The sequence below is a fragment of the Acanthaster planci genome, linkage group LG03 (assembly GCF_054643075.1).
Source record: "Acanthaster planci isolate LZ-2023a linkage group LG03, COTS_SCS, whole genome shotgun sequence".
In the NCBI taxonomy this organism is placed as follows: Eukaryota; Metazoa; Echinodermata; class Asteroidea; order Valvatida; family Acanthasteridae; genus Acanthaster; species Acanthaster planci.
This window is the reverse complement of record NC_141779.1, coordinates 21,039,442-21,060,682: the sequence shown is the minus strand read 5'-3', so window position 1 is coordinate 21,060,682 and position 21,241 is coordinate 21,039,442. Positions and strand designations below refer to the sequence as shown.

At 41.6% G+C, this 21,241-nt stretch overlaps 1 protein-coding gene across 1 annotated transcript; it reads right to left on the bottom strand.

Annotated features, from left to right (window-relative positions):
* Positions 1 to 7,532: 7,532 nt before the first annotated feature.
* LOC110991130 (uncharacterized) lies at positions 7,533 to 16,647 on the bottom strand. Its single transcript, XM_022256327.2, has 3 exons — positions 15,708 to 16,647; positions 13,198 to 13,385; positions 7,533 to 9,979 (listed from the first exon to the last, which is right to left on the bottom strand). The coding sequence occupies exons 1-2, from the start codon at positions 16,366 to 16,368 to the stop codon at positions 13,222 to 13,224; spliced, it is 825 nt and encodes a 274-aa protein (XP_022112019.2). The 5' UTR covers positions 16,369 to 16,647; the 3' UTR covers positions 7,533 to 9,979; positions 13,198 to 13,221.
* Positions 16,648 to 21,241: the final 4,594 nt, after the last annotated feature.

The following is a 21,241-nucleotide window of genomic DNA, read 5'->3' as shown; positions in this document are numbered from 1 at the left end:
AACACAGGGTTGGGAGCTCGTGTATTGCCCCTGTACTTCATTGGTGGTTTCACTTCTACATATACATGTACATGTACTTTCAAAACATTCGACACAGCACGTCCAACCTGGTCCGCCAGTACCTGTTTTGTTGTAGTTTAATTCGAAATCAATAATTAATTTGATCAGAACTAGCTAATTAGAAGAACAGGCTTCACAGACTCCTCTGTGAATGACACAAACTGAAAATAGAGAAAAACTTTCGGTGGGGAAGCCATTGCATAAACTCCTCGTAGTTAATTCTTGACTGCAAATCTTTTTTTAACTTCAAATCTAAAACCCCTTGAACTGAACCAACACCCTGTAGTCATAGATCATGACTTGCTTGAGTGTCAAACTTTGGAAACTTGTAAAGATCTGGTGGGGAATCACCATCATTTTAAGGGAGACAAGTTCAGACAGCTCCCATTTTCTTTGGCTATCTCATTTTCATCAGAACAGTGGGTACTTTTATAACTAATGTATTTTCCGTATTTAGCATGGCAGATCGGGGGGGGGGGGAACGGGGGCCATGCATGGTCCTCTCCATAATGAACATTTTTTAACAAAAAAGGCGATTTCTTTAATGTTTCATTTTCCCTTCCTTCAAAAATACCCTCAAAAACATCCTTATCCCTGAAAAAGGCGATAAAAGATTAGTTGAAAAAAAATAAGTTAAAGGTTTTGGCCTCCCCTCTGAAACCTCGTTTGGTGACCCCCCCGAAAATTTTGTTCTGATCTGCCCTTGGTTTTAATCATGGTTTAATGAGACTATACTTTGATAAATTATGACACAGAGTGAAATGCCAGGTTTCAAAGTAAATAGTAATGCTGTGCAACACAGTGGGTTCTGCTTTTTGTCGAAGTTTTTTATCAATGAACAGTGAAGGTGACACCAACAGGTTCACTCGCTGTCACCTTTCCGGAACTGAATCCAGAAAATATCCCCCGGCAGATAGGGCTCCAGACGCACAGTATCTCGAAGTGAATATTCAAAATCATGATCTTATCGCAGCAAGAGCTCAGGACGACTTTGTAAGAAGATGCACACACGGCTCTGAAGTCGAAAACAATTCTATCAGTGTCACTGTGCAAGCGTAGGTATTTCATGCACGTGAGAGCGCAAGAGAAAAAAACATGACTCTGGAACAAACAATTTTGTATATAGACAACGACAACAACAGTAACAACAACAACAACAACAACAACAACAACAAAAACAACAACAACAACAACAACAAAAACAACAACAAAAAAAACAACAAGAAAGACAAAAACAACAGAAACAACAACAACAACAACAACAACAACAACAACAACAACAACAACAACAACAACAACAACAACAACAACAACAACAACAACAACAACAACAACAGCAGCAACAACAGCAACAACAACAGTAACAACAACGACGACGACAACGACGACGACAACAACAACAACAAGAATAAGACCAAAACAGGGAATCTTTGAACCCTCAATGAATGCCATTGGTAAAAAAAACAACCAAAGAAACAAACAAACAAACAAAAAACCCAACAAACACACAAACAAAATCAGCGCAGCGTTAATTCACGGATGTTTTCCACGTAAGAATTGGAAGTGCAAAACACATTCTTCGAATGCCTTAGCAAACTCTTCACGCCAGGTTTATTTCTGCCACCAAAATATTGTATTGTCGAGTGTTGATTCAATAGCAAGAAGTGAAGTGCAAACATGTTTGTGTAACAAGGTGGGCATTATTCCGTGTCATAATCGTTCTAAAAGGCTGTCGGTATCGAACAATTATCGAACAACGAATCTGGGAGTGAAAGACTCAGCTGTTGCACGTGCTGTCTGTACTGTTATTGACGTTTTTCATACTATTTATTAATGGTGAGAAATCTAGTGGGGGGGCAATTTCAAGGTGGATTATAATGTGTCTGACCATATTAGGCGACAACAAGGCTGTCGATATTCTAAAGTCGCAAAGTTATAAGTTTGTAAAGAAAACCGTCCGAAAGAGAAATGGAACTATCATCAAAGGAAAATATTGAATGACCACAGAGATCGTGAGGTAAGCTCGCGTCGTTGTCACCGCGTCTGTCGCGCGTCAAACTATAAAATCTCTTAAGCAAATCGACACAGTATGTTTGACTCAGCTCGAGTTATGTGCGTATCACAACTCGTAAGACGCTTGACATGTTTGTCTCTTTCCATCCAGCAGTCAGTCTAAAGCCTCGAGGGCTGACGTGCAGAATAAATCTCTCCGAGATAAATCACCCCTCAAAAAAGTCATGAGGCCCATCGCCATTTTGAAAATTGATGACTACACTCCATTGCAAAATAGAGCAATTTTGAGGGTCCCGTTTGGTCAAATACTTTCAGAAATACAAGCTGGCAGTCCTGCTCCTAGATTCCACCCTCTTTCTTTTCAAACCACCGAGTCCACGTGCCACATTTGACAGCGTACAAATCGTGATTCGGTCTACTCAGGCAACTTTGGACCTATTTACTGACCTGCAACCCAAAGAATTTCAAAAATCCCATTGGAGGCTATGTTTTTTTAATGAACCGATCTCTAACCAGTACACATCACAGTGTAAGAAAGGTATTCCCCCAAATGGGATGAAGGTTGTAGACTTGTTTGCTCCATAACGAATAAAATATCGCGAACACCCGACTGCAAGGTATGTCCCTTAATTAATGATTGTTTACGCCAGGGTACCCGCTGCTAAGGTCAGTTTACATTACGGAGGTTCTAGGCACGCGTAATGCTGACAAAATGACTGGTGGGCGGTTGCCAAATATTGTCGTCATTTCCCGCCATCATCGGTCATCTTTCTTTTGTCCGACGCCAGGACTGTTGCTATTGGTAACATGCACACTGGCACACACACGCACACACCCCTAAAAATTTGCGCTGGGCTCGACTGCACTACGAAGGCGAGCTCAGAGGCCAGAAACAAAACTTGTCCAGTCCATAACAGCGACGTATCAGGCGGGGGAGGGGTGGTGGAGGTGTTGCCTCCCTGGAGAAACGTTGCCCATTTTTAGAAATCGAAAGCACCAGCATTCTAAAAAAAATGGTGCTACCACCTTTCTTAGGGAAAAGAGATTGGATGTTGGAGATTGTATAGATAAATATGGATAGTTATGCTTGAGAGAAAATTATACCCTCCACCGAGCACAGCCTTTGATACCCCACTAGCATCAACTTTGTAGAGAGTTATTTATTAACTTTAAAAGTCTTATGACATCTTCAAACAAGCTATAGCACCAGGGCTTTTGTTCATTGTCATTATTCTGATCTTGTACGCAATAATCGAGCATTTGGAAAGTAAAAAGCAATTCGAAATAATACTTAACAAGCTAATCGTTTGAATTTACTCTGTTTTCTGAGCACTTGTTTTATTTTTGTGACACGAACTAGCCTTGATATATTGAGCAATCGAGCAATAGCAGAACAATGGGATTCTATTTCAGACAAATAGATGTGACCCTTATCGCGTACTCTAATGTCCAACACATGTTCATGGTCCCACATTCCAGTATTCAATACATGTGGCGCAGAGCTTAAAGCACAAAGGTCAATTATTTCAGACATCGCTGAACAAAAACAATAGGCCTACAGGTCACGCAGAGATACAGATAACCTTTCTAACTTCGACAATTTCAACGCTAGCCGCTGATTTGATCAGTTCAGCAATCAGTATCACGTTTTCCCCCGATATAGATTCGACTTTCGAGTGCGTGAAAATTGACCCAAACACCAGCAACAACTGTTTTGCAGGCGCGCAGGCTGTGGAGATCCCTAAACTCATTTAACCCCCAAGGCTCTACACCTTAGCATACTTTCTTAGAATTATGCCTTTTCTCTACGATTCCGAATGTGGCATTCATGTGCTGAGTTATCTCCTTCGTAAAAAATGAACCATGCAAAAGGCTCTGTTTAGGCCTATGCATGGTTTAAGTTTTTGCAAGACAGTGAAGTGATCAAAACTGTACTTAGCCAAATGGCAATGTATCATCCACAACACTTCACAAAAATATCTAGATACATGATTGTACATGTAGCTCTTACTGTCCTGCATTTACATTATCTCAGTAAAGGGTACATAATAAAAAGAGCTCAATGGAAATTGGAAATGCTAGATATTCATGAGCTCACTAGCACTTCAGGTTTTTTAAAAAGTTTATGGACCAAAGTTTTTTTGCTGAGGTTTCCTAATTTGTCGACACGGTCCCTAGTCGTAGTAAAAAACAGCTGGCAGAAGGTCAAGTCGTAAGGTCACCGCGTGTCTGGAAGCGGTGCCCCCTGGGAGCGAGAGAACACTTGGCGTTAATTTGTAGATGTCTTAGGGTAGTCATGGAAACTAAAGAACAAACAGAGATTGTCCTGCCTGAAACTTATTAACACACCAGCCTTCTTCAAGAATGTGTCTTTGATGAGGTTCCATAACCTAGTCTCCAATCGCCAACTCAGAAGTGTCTTAACAGTTTTTCCACGAAATGTAGTCTTGCTTTCACCTCATTTACAACATATAGGAGGACTTAATTCAACAGCATCCAGTTTCTAGCTAATGACAACAGTGATGACCAACCAGAAATCGGCATGTCATGAGTGGCTAATCGGGCAGATGAGATGAATCTTCAGACAACATCATTCACGGGGTATAATTTAAAATGCGGAAATTGGTATGGGTTTACTTTGTAATAGTACACCCACTTTCGATTTGCCCCGTTTCTAAATCGCTTAAGTTTACTTAGCTGCCAAGGGTAAAATTAATGCTTACTGTGCATTACTTACGGCTCAAGTCGTAGTTATCACTTATCTGTCACCTGTAAACTTATCAGTTTCTCATTATCACATTAGTATCATTAGATTCACAAAAAATAAAATTAGTCACTCCATCCTTTCGTACACAGAAGCCATTGCTTTACATTCTTGGCATATTCCATCTTCTGCGCGACTCCGCCGGTCTTATGGCCAGTGGGCTGGGATAGTTTACGTGCCCTAATTTGGTCATCAGATCAGGCGAAAATACTTCAGCCTGAGTGGTCAGTACCGTGCTACGGTACATGGTTTCAGTGCACATCGAGAGTTGACAATGCAAGTGTCAACTTTTTGCTTTGTTGTCAATTTTGTCATATTTGACAGTCAAAACAGTGAGATGTTCAAAACCGAACCTTTGAAATATTTTTGGTTTTTCATTTGATTCATGACATGAAATATTCGGAAAGTATGCCAAACACGATAATGTTCAAAACATGCTAAGTTCATATTTCTTCAAATAATGAAATTGTTCAGAGACAATGAAGGAAAAAAATGTCGAAAAAAAGTGTTCCTCTTTTACTGGGAAGGAATGCAAACGCATATACAGAGATTAAACATTCCGTTCAGTTTGTTTATTTTGACCAACAAGTTGCGATTGTCACCGCAGGATATGTACCACTTTTGACACGGGACTTTGTTGATTTTGCTTTCATCCTTCCGACTTGCAGACTCAGAACAGACTCGGAACTAAGTCCCTCATTTTGGGGGTTGGGAGTATTAAAATAATAGCTACACCTAGGTTGGAAACCAGCCAGACGGGTTGGTTTGTGGAAATATACAACTTATCACCAAAAACTGACTCACAAAGTACGAATAATTATGTGGCGCCTTGCCAATCATCGGGTGAGTAGCCGGGCTTTCGTTTGCCCGTTGCAAAATAGAATTTTCGCTCCCTGGAATCAATTTTCATTGCCCCGAAATTACTTTCTCCAGCCCATTACAATCGACTACTCTGTACCCCGGGTAACACAACTGTCGTTCAATTCTGACCGAAAACTGGACATGGTCATATTTCCCTAAACGGTGCGACAGACGGTTGTTAGGTACCATACGCCATGTTTTCATTGATTCAATCAGGTAATATTCAGAAGCACAAATAAGGAGGAGGGGTTAAATATGTACATGAGTACTTTTTACAGCAAAATTTCAAGGACTCCGAGCACCGTAAACAGCCGTTCAGCCCATCCAAAAGCCAGGCACAGTCACGTTATGCTCGCGTGGTTCGCCTGCTCCGTGTCGCGTGGGAGAATTTTGGTAAGCGTGAAAAGAGAAGAAAACGAAAGTACATGTTTAACTGTCCCTCCAAAAGAACCGCAAACACACATCAATATACAGGTCCTCACACATTGTTACGTGCCAGAAAAACCAGGAAATGTAGCGACGGCACAGTCAAGCCATGAAACTTAACCTTGCGCACCTTAGGTTCTAAACTCTCAACGTAAGATCCCATTCAAGGACTTCTACAAATTTCCTAATTTGAAGTTGAAAATAGGTGATAATGAGTCCACGCGAAAGTTTGCCCATCAAGTGTCTGAGTTGAACTGTCAAATGCCCGCAAACTTATATTTGAACATCAGTGACTAAAACCCTCCCCCGACCATGACAAAAAATATCTTTATTTCCATTACAGGAATACAGAGTGAAGGTATAAAAGATGTTCTTTTCAAGTTTTAGCCTTCTCATCTTGGGATGAAAAAATTAACGATTAGGCCTAGTAGGCCTACATACTGAGGACATGGGCTAATCTTACTGCATCTTCGCCGAAATGTATTCGGACCAGCGTCTCTGGTTCTGTATTATACGGTCCGAAACCTGCGGTTTTCGAGATAACCACGCAACTACTTAACATACAATACACCGAGTTCAGTTCCCCTCTGCTTTTACGTTGCTCACATGTACATGTACGTGGACAGTATAATGTACAAATGTACATGTACAGTACATGTTACAGCATATCAGTGCATGCATTGCATTGTGACACAAAGGAAGACATTGGTGTAGGCACCATGCTCACAGCTTCAACATGTACATTTTAGCGCTTTTCTGTTAGCTTTTCTCGTCCTCAGGACTCAATGTGTAAATAAGACTATCATCTCACTTATCATACTCCATCTCAAGAAAGAGAAGAGGACCTAAAGACCACGCACGATTCCTCATAACTGGTTAGACTCGTTTTCCTTCCCTATGGACGAACTTCGCTGCTGCAATGTTTTCTTGATAGTGCTGTGGCGCCCGTTCTCCGAGTCTGAGGGTCCCAGTCTTCAGTTAGTTTCGTTTTCAAATAAATTTTTCCTGCCTTTGAGGACATGCTTCTGGTGTTAATTCGGCTGGTCCCTAGCAACGTTGTTGGCCTATATGAGAGTTGACCTGTAGTGTGGTGGATACCAATTTCATTTGTCTTGCAGTCTTGCCTAAAGTTGCCTCCCCTGAAAAGAAGTCATTAGAGTACCTAAAGTGAAGAAATGCGAAGTGGACAGTGAGTAAGCCGATCAATATTCATGTTATCTCAAACAAAAACAGCAATTGACGTCTGATGTTGTTAGGCAAATATCGCAAAAGAGTTGGCATGCTTGCCAATAATTAAGAAACCGTTCACCACATTTGGAGAAGGCGTCAAGTCGCATAATATTAAAAAATGCAGTCTCCCAGAAGTGAAAATGTAAGTTCATGACACCAGAAAAACAAAACCAAAAAGTTGTCTTGATTCCTGTCTTTTTAATGCAATATTTAATACTTCAGCCGTAAGAGCAGGCATGCAGGTATACGACAAATATACATACATTGATATATTATCTTTATATATAAATAACTTGCTTAGACTTACACATTTGAAATTTAACCCATCTTCAAAGCAACCAACCCATGTAATAATTGCCTAGTGAAATTCGGCTGTGAAAATGCTGAGTGGCAGATGGTTCTACAGTCAATAGAATTAGAAAATGTTCAGTTCATTTGAAATTACTAATATAAATACATGGTGTCAATGCACGGAATTTGGAAAACACGTGTGCAAGGATTAAAACGGAAGCACAAATATGCAGATTCTACAAGGATTATCGTACATGTTTAATTTCCCTACAAAATTTCTGTACTTTCAATTGTCGGTTGTTCTGAGCAATCTGAGATATTATGGCTCACATGCTGATATAATATACAAATGCGGCATTGCAAAAAAATTTCAGTTCATCTCGCCTAAATGTAATATTGTTTTATTTCAAGTCATAGTTCATGAAAAGACAAATTGCTGCGTCTTCATTACCACCCTTCTCTCAAAATTTGCGAACATTTTTTTTAGGCGCAATCAACTATTTTGTCTGAGTTCCAGTGTGCTGCCCGTTACACGTTGCCCCGTGATGCAGGAACCAGTCCTATGTCGCGTTTACAAGCAGTTGTCCCTTCGCACCGTCTGGTTCCTGTTGGCTCATCGTGCATGCTCTTCACAACACTGAAAAATGAAATCTGTTTCAACAGGGGATATAAAACCACTACGATATTGTACATCAAGCCACCGAAGGACGCAGACTGACACATACTAGGGTCAATTCTAGGACCACGGGTCGCATTCAAGAACGTGACCTAAACGCGGACCAAGTCAACTTACTGGCGGACCCCGAGGCCATGGATTTGTTACAAAAGCCGAATGGTCTCCAGTTAAGCGAAGACTTAGCTCGTAGTAAATCTTCAAGGTCTTCAATCAGATCAATTAACTACAGTGACATACTGATCTACAATTGTAATTGGCTACACCGTTGTTCCAAGCAGGTTGCTATACATAATACAGTATTTCAGGCAGGGAGATGCACCCAGCTCATTGAAAATCATTTAATGTTGTTGGCAGAAGAAATGAAGAGATGAAATGACTTTTAGAAAGAAAAACACCTCATACTGACTGCTCAACTGAAACAATCCACTGGCCAGTTGAGAATTTGTTTGAATTTGTTTCAACTTCACAAAGATACTTAATATGTTGGTTCTTTCGACTGTTTTTCCACAAATGGGATCACACAATGAAATATATAGAAACATCAATGTGATTAGAATATAGTATCCCTGCCTCGTTACTCTAAACATGAAACTTATACATTGAAATGCTACATATTTCCGTTTCCAAAAATATCAATTTTGGTTAGAAATCGTTTGCCTGAGCTGAGAACAATGCCACTGTCAAATGCTACTTTTGTACAATTTAAGCAATACACAAGCTTTTTGCACAAGTCCAATTGCTTACATGTAATTTTAACTGGTTACTGGAATGTTGCTGATTACGATCAAAGAATAAGTTATTCATAAATTTAATTAAATAACTACGACCATTTTATCTAATACAAACTTTCCTTCTCGTTAGTTTCTGGAAATAACTTACTATACAAACATTTTACACAATGTACATGTATATATACCTGTACAAGTATTAACACAGGAGTCTCAAACTAGAGGTGTTCACAAATGTTGCTCACGTATCCCACCGCGCCAGAGCGCCTTTTTTGTTTGAGTAATACTGACAATAGAAACACCTGTTTTATTTGCCTACTGTCAATCATGTTAAATCACTCAACTGTATGATAAGAATACAACCGTGACCTACATATATCAGATGGGGTTACAAGTTGAAAGAAGGGACTGTTTTATTTCTTCATTGCGAGTTCTGACGAGCCTGTGGTTTTCTCATATCTGCACCACAGTTCTCAGATCGACTCTGTACTTTTCAAACACTCGCCGCCAGCCAAAAAAGGCGGGAAAATGCTGGCAATCTGCCCACTACCACATGACTTCAAAGGATGCGTGAGGCTCAGGTAGGCCCAGATTTCTTGGCTGTGAGCCAGAGATTTATTCAGTGACCCGCCGACCCGTTGTTTTTGGGTGCACGCAGGGGCTGTCAGTGAGACCGTGAGGCGCAGTGCCGTTTTACTGCTCGGGGAAAAAACCTGCATGCTCCCCGGTGGATCGCGTCTCTCTCCCAAGATGGGACAAACAAGGTCACGTGCAAGTTTACAGGTAAGAAATGAAAGGCTGAGCGCCCGCAGCGGCGTCTCAGTCCAGTTCTAACTATCTGAAGACCCTTGACCCTTCTATCAGGAGACCTCTGACCTTCGACGGGGTGTGGTCGTCACTCACTGTGTGTTGTTGCACTTGCCCTCCATTCTGTTAAAAGAAGGATTAATGAAAATTACAAATCGACGTGAAGCTGTTGCCTTTTAAATAAGGAATGATTGATTCAAGTATTAATTTGTACACGTATCTGAAAATTCATGCAATATATAAGGGCAGAGACAAACACATCAAATTTACAAACTTTCACCGCCTTTCCGCCTACACACCTAATGTGAATATCACACCTGATGTGGAAATCGTTTTTCAGGTTTCAAACGCACACAAAAACATATGTGAAATTACGATACAACGCTATTTTCAATGCATAAATAGGAGCGTTACCCACCCCACGCGCTATAAGCATGAGAAGCCTGACTGCACGCGAAGAGAGAGCTCCAGCGCCAGTTATTGTATGCAAAGTGGCAGGGTATTTACAGGGACGTAACTGTCAGGGCAGTAGTTTATTAAGGCACATGAATACTTCAGCGTCGATTTACCACGGAAGGAAGGCGTTCTACACCGACGAAACTGTCACATCTGCAGATGCTGTTATTCTATCCATTTGATCATTACTACACAGCAAAAGCTCTGATGTTGTAAACAACCCTTTTTGGTGTTATCAAATGACTATACCAGAATGTGTTGCTTTAACACCGCTAGTATTACTCAACACGCCTTAAAGTGTTACAATGCACACGGTGGAAAGTGTCAGCATGGTCCTCTGATAATACATGTACACATACTTCGTCTACATACGTTTTGGTTGGCGTTTTTGGGGCTATGAATGAATTTTGTTGAGGTTGTCTGGTACCTGTTCACGGGTCAAGGACAAAGAAGCCTTCGACTTTACACAAGACACCGAAACTACCTACATGCTTGTATACCTTTTAATATTTACGTGTACATGTTCACTGTATAATTGCAAATGTTGTATCTTTCGGTCTGGTGTGAACATTTAATGACATGGCAACACTGAAATAAAAGTACACACCAAAAAATCAACCACCCCCCCAAAAAGTGTATTTTTTTCCTTATTCAAAGGAACGTCAAATAACTAAATTGCAATCCTTATTTTCTAGGAATTTGCTTACTACAACTATTGTATACATCCCCCTTATGTATTCACTCCATCCTGACAGGAACACTGCATTAGGTTTGAGAGGCTGTTGATTTTCTCGCCGTGTGCAATTGTGTCATGCTAAAGTTAATTTTGTTTGCAAATCCATTTAGATCGCATGTACAACTAAATTTTGGCGGCGATCCAAGCTACAGATTCCATGGAACAATTTCAGAACGGCTAAAAACAAGGTTGGTGACAATGCATGTCCTTGTAGTGAAGTAACACGTTCAATGACCTCTAAATCCCAGTGGGTTCCTTTACAATCGTCGCACAAAAGCGGTGTCAATCGCTGGTATCCGTGTTTATCAAACAACCGACTGGTTCAGAAACCCGTCTCATTGGCGCACTACGCGAATGTTTTATGACTAAACGTTGACAAAGTAAACACCGACGCATACAACTATTACGAAGCGATCAGTTCTGTTTACGCCGGACATATAATGGGCAAAGGGTATACAATATTTTGTACATGACGTGGCTCAGAAAAGGGGTCGAAGGGAGGAGAGCAAGTTTGTAGTAAACAGGGTCAAGAGGTCAAAAGCTTTGTAAAGTTGCTAAGATTGAACGGGCTGCCAATCAATGTGATTTGACCCAACCATCCAGCATGTCCGCAGAATACTGCCAGCTACATGCGATACTACCCAAATCTGAATAAATCTCAGACATCTTACGCGCCTCAATTACATTACCAAGCCAAAATACACGGCGATTAACTGACTAGAGACGATACTTAAAATGCAGAAGCCTGTATACAAACTTGTTGCAGCATTGTATACATGCAAATGGTAAACCGATTGTCACCAATGCTCGTGTAAAATTCAGAAAAAATTACAATACACTGTAAATTACCAACGCAATGATTTTTTTGAAAATGTGATTTTTTTTCAGTAAAGCATTTCCATGAAGAAAATCCCCCTTGTAACTCCCGCCTAGTAAATTAAATCAAGAAGCCAACAGCTCAATCGTGCGGCGCCATCATCGTGTGCGTCTGGTAACGTGTTCAACAGTCATTAATTAATAGGCCACAAGTCGCAAAACACCATTTGGACGTGTTTGCAATCAGCAACATGTCAGCACTTGACAGTCAGACCAAATCAAGTTCTAACTTGTCTTGCCTTGGTTAAAACGGGTTCAGACTTGCCAAGTTTGGTTTCCATTCACAAAATAACAATGTGTCAGATCAAAATGTTTGATACACTGCTGCATTGGTACCAGAATATTAACAAGTCCAAACATGTCCAAATGTTAGTATCTGATTTTTCCAACTGTGACTCATGTTTTATATTCCTTTCCTTTCATTCATCATTGGCTGCTGACGTTCAAAATACTTATTAACAATCGAACTGAACCGATCATAATATTTTAAGTCAACATCGTTTGTTGCCACCACAGTACCGGGCGTGGTCAACCCGAACTGACCGGAGCTATCCAACCAGTGGACATTAAATGATGTTACAGATTTTCTTTGAAATTGATTTTTCTTCAGTGAACAAGTGCTTTATGTGTATTTCCAGACGAGATAGCGTTACCATTCCAATATTCATATCATTCAGTTATAATTATATCCTAAAGAATACATGTAGACCAAATGGTTGTTGAAATGAATTTGGCTTGGTGTTTGGCTACTACTACTACCAAAATCAACATGCCTTCTAATATTGTGTACGTGTAAGTTCTAACTTCTCTTACCCCTAAGATTGACATACCAGTTCTCGTTTCGTAAAATTGATTTTACAAATGCATCCCTAGAATACATTATCTGCGCAATTAGGCCTGCTGAGCTGAAAAGCCGTGGAAATGCTTGTGCGTCTATAATATAGTTCTTCTCAACAGTCACAGTATTTTACTTTTACAACCCCCATGGGCATTTGAGATTGTTCACTGCACCAGTCATTCGACACCCATAACTGGGTTCTAAAAATAGGGTTGTGAACTGACGCTCAGTTCAGGAACGAAGACCCTGGATTCCCAGGGTATGGGGACCATCTTTGGCACGCGTCTGTTATTCAATTCCACATGCGCCCGATTTTGAGCACCTCAGGAGCCACACCCTTTTGCCCCTTCTCCGACATTACATGAACAGCAATTTGTGCTTCATTTTACATTCTGTGAATAAGACGAGAAGGAAACTCTGGCGAATGCTTCTTACCACTTTGCTCAGAGAGGGGCTACATCACGAACGACCCGTAGTGGAGTGCGACACCGACGAGCTACCGGGCAGCTGACGCCGTCGCTTGGCGGGGTCGTGCGAGTGTTTCCCACCGTCAGCATCGCTGTTGGAACCACTGCTCGTGCTGCCGCTGCCAGACCGTCTTCGCTTGCGTTGTTTCATAACATCTGAAACAAGGTGTGGATTGTAACCGAATAAAACAATGAATCCAGTGGGATTTGTGTAAGGCACATACAAAGGAAACTTAACTCCAACTTGCTCGATCAATGAGTTGAAAGACAAATGCAGTACACTATGATTAACAATAGAATTGTTAATATAGCCTGTATTACCTCCCATCAAAGTGCAGAAAATGCATGTACAAATTCTTAACCCAAAAAAACCCTGATTCCTTCCACTGCAACAAACGTATTATCAGCAATCTTATGAAATATAACGGCTTGGTGTGAAAGTCAGATTTGTTCTTTTAAGATATGTTTAAAGTTTATCAAACCATGATCAAACCAACAAAGACAGGGTCCCGGTCAAGGAACTCAGAGTTTGTGTTCAAATACGTATGCTGTGTGCCATTCGGATGCATTGCATTAACTGGCATGTAGTGGGAAATGCGATATTGCCGAGTAATTGACAAGAGGATACTGATCATTTAACTACGTAAAAATTGCTTTAGCCAAAGAGGATAAAAAAGTATACTTGTGGCCAATTATGAGGAAACTTCAACACGATATGCAAAGCGCTACGAAAGTTTGGCATGTGTGGGTTGTTTTCTCTATTATGTTCCGAGCTTAATTGCGAACATTTACATTCAACGGAAATATTCTGAGTCAGGAACATGTTTTAACTTGCCCATGACGACACATATTGATCCCACAATAACAATAGCACTTGTTGGAAGAAGTTTGCCCGCGAAACTAAACCAGCACACTTCACATGGGCAGGCTGTGGTAAGCCTGTGGGCCATGCACTGAAGGCCGTGTGCCAACTGCTCGTGCACAGCCCGTGCCTACTGAATGGAGTTGTTTACGAGTTAGCGACCGATGTGCCCACACAGCGCTTGCAGAACGCCGGCAACAATCTGCCGTTCAAAACAGCACACATGACAGTCGTAGGAGAGACCCTCATATCGGTGGGTGGTTACGCTACGAGCAAATTGCTGTACTGTAAAATACTTGGAATCGACTCCGATAGACTTGCCTTTCCATTTGAACAGTAAGCTAACGCCCTATCCCTTGAACCATGCTTGAACTATCTCCTCTCATCTGAAGCCCCATACTTCTGGGAGTAAACTTAACCTCAACTTCTAAGACAAGAATTTGCAGAAGTCCCATTAGTTGACAATTAATATGCATTAGTCTCGGACAATTCTTAGTTACCTTTCTTGCATCATTAAAACTTTCTCTTGCAAATATCACGACCGGGTTGTAATACAAGCCCTACGCTATTTTACAACCCACCCTCAACAACACTTGAACTGCCGGATGTCATATTTCTGACGGGTTTCATGCAGAACAGGGCTGGAATAGGATCCCATAACTGACATCAAGATTTTCAAAATTAACTCCGTAGTTCTTGTAGCGTGTACGATAGGATTCATGTCATGAATTCCGTTCCTATGAGCTGGTCTATAAATCATACAATGTAGTTAAAGGTACAGCTTGTAACAGGAAAAACCGTCACTCCCGTCATTATTTAAGTATTATTCTTTACAAATGGTCTACTTCACAATGGTCTTTGAACCATAAATATTTACGAATACTTCATATGACTTCACACAACTACTGGAAAATAAGTAGGTTTTTATTCAACTTCGAGCCCCAACAAAAGTAGACGGTTGTTCGGGTATCAAAGCTCTGTGTATGCTGTAATAGGGGGATTTTCTTGTTGCGACAGACATGTTGCGACAAGCCGGGACAAGTTGGGATTTTTTTTTAGCTATGTGTATTCTATTGTGAAGATGACGTGTGGTATATTTGAACAAGCACGACAGCATACTGATAAAAAATAAACCACACGCCACTTCACTGCGTAAATGAAAATTGTACCCACTTGTTTTTCTATCAACAGCTTCAGGTTAAACAAGGTTACGTATAAATGAACAAATTACCACTAGTACCAGTAAACCGTTATAGAGATAAAATTGATGACACAAATACTTTACGATGTGCGAAACTGCAATAAGCTAACGCAGTACTTGCAACAGTATTGATACTGTTTCAGTCTTTTTGAACAATTTGTATTAGAGGATAATGAATGAAACAAAAACGAATTCACATTAGAAGTTCCATATCCTGACATCACATCATAAGGGATAACATGTCTATAACAGTCAAACTTGGCGTTGATACTTTGCTCGATACTTAACATTTTCAGACCAGTCTCATACGGCACGTGGGGTTCGTGCACAGGGTGTCAAGTGATGTCCATGTATCGAACTCTTTCCTTCATGATTTTTGTTAGAACGTATTTAAGGCGACGAAACCTACACTTACCAGTGACTTGGCTTTGAGTTGGTGCTGTTCTCACGTTTGTCGAAGTCGCACAGCTTCTTCCCGCTGTTCCTGAACGACCCGGTGATTCTGATGACGAGGAGGGTGTGGAACAAGGGTTAGGAGATGTGGCAGTGGTGGAGTTCGTTTCAGTCGGGCATAAATCTTGGTGCTGTACCGGTCTAAACGTCCGGGCGTTCTCAGCGTCCAGTCTGTTAACAAGGGACGCTGAAGCGTGGCGGCTGGTGGTGGTGCAGATGGCTGCATTAGGTCGTCCGTTTTCAGAGCTTCGGTGTTGAGGAAACTGAGAGGTGTGGGGTGTTGGCAGGGGTCTTAACCTAGAATGACGATGCCCTGGCCTCGCCACCGTCTCGTGGTAAAATGAAGACACTCTCTCCTCAGGTGTCGCCTCCCAATCTATGTACCGGCTGCTGCCGTCTTGGTTAGGCAGCGGCTCTCCACGGTCGAAATCGAAGCCATACTCTTTCCTCTGTTCCTCTCTCATTCTTGCGAGCTGGTTTTGCAAGACGCGGTTCGTCTCGTCGTGGTCCACCGGGAAGAGCTTTCGGCAGGCCCGTGGCTTAGGCATCCTGGATGGGCAGGACGGAGACGGCTGTCTCCGGAACTCCGGGAGCAACGGCGATTCGACCCGTACCGAGCTCATCCTATGGTCTGACGACACAGTGCGCTAAATTGACAGGTGCTTTACAGCTGGCAGGCTACAACTTACAAGAAGTGCACAGGCCCGTGTGCACTCTCACGGCGGTACACGCAAATAAAGTTGTATGTCATAAATGACATAAACCTGATATTTTTCTCTATCTCTGTACTCCTTTGCTACCGTGGGTCACTCCCCACTCAACTACGCAGCACAACTCAGTCATGGCTAGGCAAAACGCCTACTATGAAGCGATTGTTTGGAGCTTGCTTTCATTCACTGACGAGCAGCCAGGGCGTAGTACAAAGGCCGATATGATAATAAGCCCCAGCCAGGGTTGTTTACCACGCATCCGGGGAACGTGATTACGCATAGTCGGTTCTGATTGGTGGGAACCGAGCCAAGAAAGGTGGGTCTACGGTGTATAACAAAAGGTGTTATTCAGAATGTTTGGCCCCGGCGGTTGCAGGAAACAAAGGTCATGCATAATGCATAATCCGTACGCGTTGGTGGGTCAGTGTTTGCTGTGTGCCTGTGATGTGGTGATGCTTATCGGGACCAATAGGTCTCACGATTACACGACGTCAGGTCAAGTGAAAATTTGTGCAGTCATTGTTGCGCTACCTTTTTCGTTTTTCATTGTTATTAAATGATGTTGTAGAAATGAAAGGTGAGCTTGCTCTGAATGAGTCCCTTCAGTGAAAAAAGAAATCAAGTCAAGTATTTCCCTCGTCTCTTTATACTGGAGACTCCACTCTTTATTCATGGATTATTTCACTGAAGAGACGAAGAAATAACAGCAGATTTTGATGGTGTAATTTCTTCATAGTAACTTGGCACAAATTAATTGACGATGTAATCCATGAGGACAGATAAGTAAGACAACTCACAAGGTTGAGCCATACTATAGTGTTCCTGAAAATTGTCACGGTAGATTACAAAATGTATTTGGATATCCACTGGACTGCTATAGGCAGTGATGTGAGGGTTAAGCATTGTGATTCGATTTCCATGACCAGTGGAGTCTGTTCACAATACCTGCTGTGACGGATGAAAAACATGGCCATGATTTCAGGACACATCTTCTGCGGGAAATTGTAAAAATTTGTAGAAGTGAAATTCATTTTTTTTTCATAATCTAGAGTCAAGCAGAGGGAGTAAAATCACATGGTAATCAGTGCACTGGGGCTTTTTCTCTGCAAACATCATTCATTCCTTAAAAAATGTTCGCTAAGGTACACAGTGACTCTTTCAAAGCCAGTAAATTGCCAATCGTTTAATTAACAACTGTGTAATCACGTCGAACGCAAGGTTATGCACATCGTCAGCAGTAATGTGTCCATCACTTAACTTTTCCATCCTGAAACAGAAAAGTAGAAAGCTGCCTTCCACAATGGATGGAACCGCTTTGTGTCTCGAAGCATTTTTTGGATTATTGCAACTGCAGTGGTGGGAGGGTAAATGAGCAAAGTCGTTTTATTGAAGGATTGAGGAAGGCAGATAGGGTTAAAGACAGCATAGGCATAATTGTTGAAAGGCCAGGAATCACTGACAGGAATTCCTTGCATAACATTTCTCCTGACATTGTGTACATTGTATAATCCTCAAATCTATCTTGACACCCTACTAAATGCATCTTTACGCTTCTGAGAAAAATGTTGGTTCCAACAAGAAAAGGTGACACAAGTGATTTGTGAGATGGAAGTTGTTACACAAGTTAATGTAGGTGTACATAGGGCATTTTCTGGACCACGGCACATCTTGAAGCAGTTTGCTGTCAAAGGGAACCTCATCAACCGGCTAATCATGAAGCTTTACAGTACATCAGGACTGCATATAGAGTGGCACCAACTTCAGACTTTGAAACCAAAATAACTGTTCATTATACATGTGTGTGCAATTAAGCATACAGAAGTTGTGTGTTGAGTGTCCGTGTGCACTGACGAATAATCCAACATGTTGATTCCAACAATCATGGAACTACGTTTAATAGCTCCATGCAACACTTGAGGCATTCATTCAAGTCGCAACTCTCTCTATATGTGTACACAGCAGGCTGCTGTTCATGTATACATTGCGCCCTCAACGTGGTAATTATATCGTATATATAGTAAATTATGTCACTCATAATGCACCCCGCGTGACTCAAAGAGCAGTTATACTTACAGACTAGGAAGCGAATTACTATTAGGTGAGGGGGAACGGGGTCAGGAGACGAGACATAAAAAAAACCAGTCACCCTTTCATTTGCAGATGGTTGCACAATATTGTGGAGTTTGCCTTTATTCACAATTTATGTTTATACACAGTACGTGTACGTACATGTACTGTACATGCACATTCATGTACATGTACTGTACGAGGGAACCTAGTGCATGTTGATGTGTCGAGAGAGGGCGCACCACAGTTTTACAGCCCGCAGCTTGCCTGAGACCGACAAGCCTCAAGAGTGAGCTCGAAGGTTTGGTTTATCATTGTCGACAAGCAAACTGTAATTGGAGCGGCTGTGCTCATTGATGCAAAAACTTTATACGATAACTTCTAACCGACGTTCATCACTTTTATCTGACGCCCGCTGCTTGACCCTTCTCAAGCAGCCGACCTCTTGACGAAAGAGACTGTACCCAACTCGTTTATGATATTTGCCATTCGTGTAATCTGATTGCCTTTTTAACTGATCCAACACAAGGAGCGGAAACGATACAGTTTGGATACTGCCAGCTTAGTATCAGTCTAATAGTGTGATACATCAACAATACGTGGCCAAACAACATCGTCGTCAGAAAACAATGAGATATTTCGAAGAAAATCCAAATTTTAAACATTTACAGTCTTTATTTTTCTCCCGCGTGAGAGGGGTGTAGTGTAAATGGTGTGAAGGATGCGTTAAATGCGCAGTTTTTACCAAACATTATTGTTCGACATTCTATTAAAACAAGCTATTGGCCCATAATGTCCTGTGGGAGCCGACTCAGGGAACTGCCAAGTGGGGGGGGGGGGGAGCTTGTACGTCTACACGTACACGCTAAGGCGGGACGTTGGTCTCAGCATAGAGCACGGACCCTTGCTGAGGACCTCACTGTTGGATAGGGAAAAGTGGAAATTGGCTACCAAGTCCCGAGTTGATATAGGATATTATGGTGTTTTATATCTGCCACGCACCCTCGTACCCTATCTCAAAGCAATTACTATATCGGCAGTGTTGGATTATAAATGTCGCCGTATTCTGGCACCCGAGAATATTTTCTCGTCACACCCTACATGGAAGGATGTCTAATTCAATAACCCTGGTACTGAAATGTAAATCGAACCATTTGCTACTACATGTACTTCAGGGAGGAGAACTAGGGCCAAATCAGGGATCGGCTGATTTGACGAGCCGCGGCGGCCAGACCAGACTAGAGCCTCGTTAGGATGTAACAAGGCGTTACCGAATGGTTGTTTGCAATTGTCCATGCTAATTGTCGCGACTGCCGGCTCTGTGTCCTTGCAAGGACAAGGATCTCAGTCGTCTCGTCGCATCGATCCAGCTGATCGGTGTTGTATGTAGCGAGGTCACGGGTTTTATCCGTTGCAGGCGGGTTTGTGTACATTTTGTCTGGGTATGCACCGGTCAGCTGGCTTCCATTGTCTGGAGAGGTATTCTTAAGTGGTCAGTGAGTCTAATCGAAATGACCTTCAGGTCACCTGGGTTTGCCGGCTTTACTCTGTCCACGTCTGTCCCTTTTTTGTTCCTCAGTCTTGAAATTCAATGTACTCGCTTACTGCAAAAAAAAATTCAGCACCGATGAACGTTGTACTATTTTTGTAACTCGCAACGCGAACCTTATTTATTATTCCTCTTCCATTTTTTGGAAATGAAAACCAAAACAAACTGAAGTAAAACAAAACGAGAACCAAATCCCTACATTCGGAGAAAGATGCAAACAAATCTGAACCAGCCTCTTCACCGAGAAGGAGGCCTGTCCTTGTCAATCAGCCCAAGGGGTCAAAGGGTTGTGTCAGAACTTCAATTAGTTAACAACCTGAGGTGGTGTCCCACTGCGTCAAAGGAACAGCTAAGGGTGACATTTTGCAGTGGCTGAACACAGTTGCGTCACTACTGCCTCTGACCCCTCACCAAAACCTTCCTCCTATGTGGTGTATAATTTTTGTCAGACGAAGACAGCATGAAGTACCGTGAAATCAGGGTCAAGTACAAGTTCCAAATCAACAACACCGGTTCCATCAGTCGAAAAGAGTGTCCGGGTCTCCTATAGCTGTAGTATATTGCTGTTTTGTTTATTTTCTTTGTTAAAGCACAATTAAAGAACACTGCACAATATAGAAAAAGACCAGTTGGATTTCACAAAATATTCAGATTCCTTTAATTCATATTTTGACCCAATATAAAACACTTCCTGCACAGTACAGGGATTCTAGTCTCAAGAATGGATGTTGCCTCATCGATTTACAGAGAAATTGGAAACTAAAAGAAGAAGAAATCGGAAACTAAAAGAAGAAGAATTAACAAAAAGGGAGCAACAACAGCAGCAATAAAGAGCAAGTTTGGAATAATAATAATAATAATAATAATATAATAATGATAAACCAAATTGCAGGATGATCGCAGATGACAGAATTGGGTTATTGACGTGACTGCACAATGTCAGGGCCTAATAGCGGACCCTTATTAACTCCACACTCAGAGGCCGGTCACTCATTCCGAAATATGTTTCCTTGTGAGACGTGGCTTTGTTCTCCGTTATTAACTGTGTTTTGGAATATGGTGCCTTGTGGAGACCCAGGAGAATGGGTTGAATAGGTCTCCACAAGGCATTTCTAAAGGCGTATAGGTCTCCACAAGGATTTCACGAATTGGAAATCGCTCAAAAAGGAG

Coding starts and splice junctions, on each gene's coding strand:
- LOC110991130 (XM_022256327.2), bottom strand. CDS start 16,368: ATGAGCTCGGTACGGGTCGAATCGCCGTTGCTCCCGGAGTTCCGGAGA. Junction 13,386..15,707: donor AACTCAAAGCCAAGTCACTG/GTAAGTGTAGGT, acceptor ACCTTGTTTCAG/ATGTTATGAAACAACGCAAG.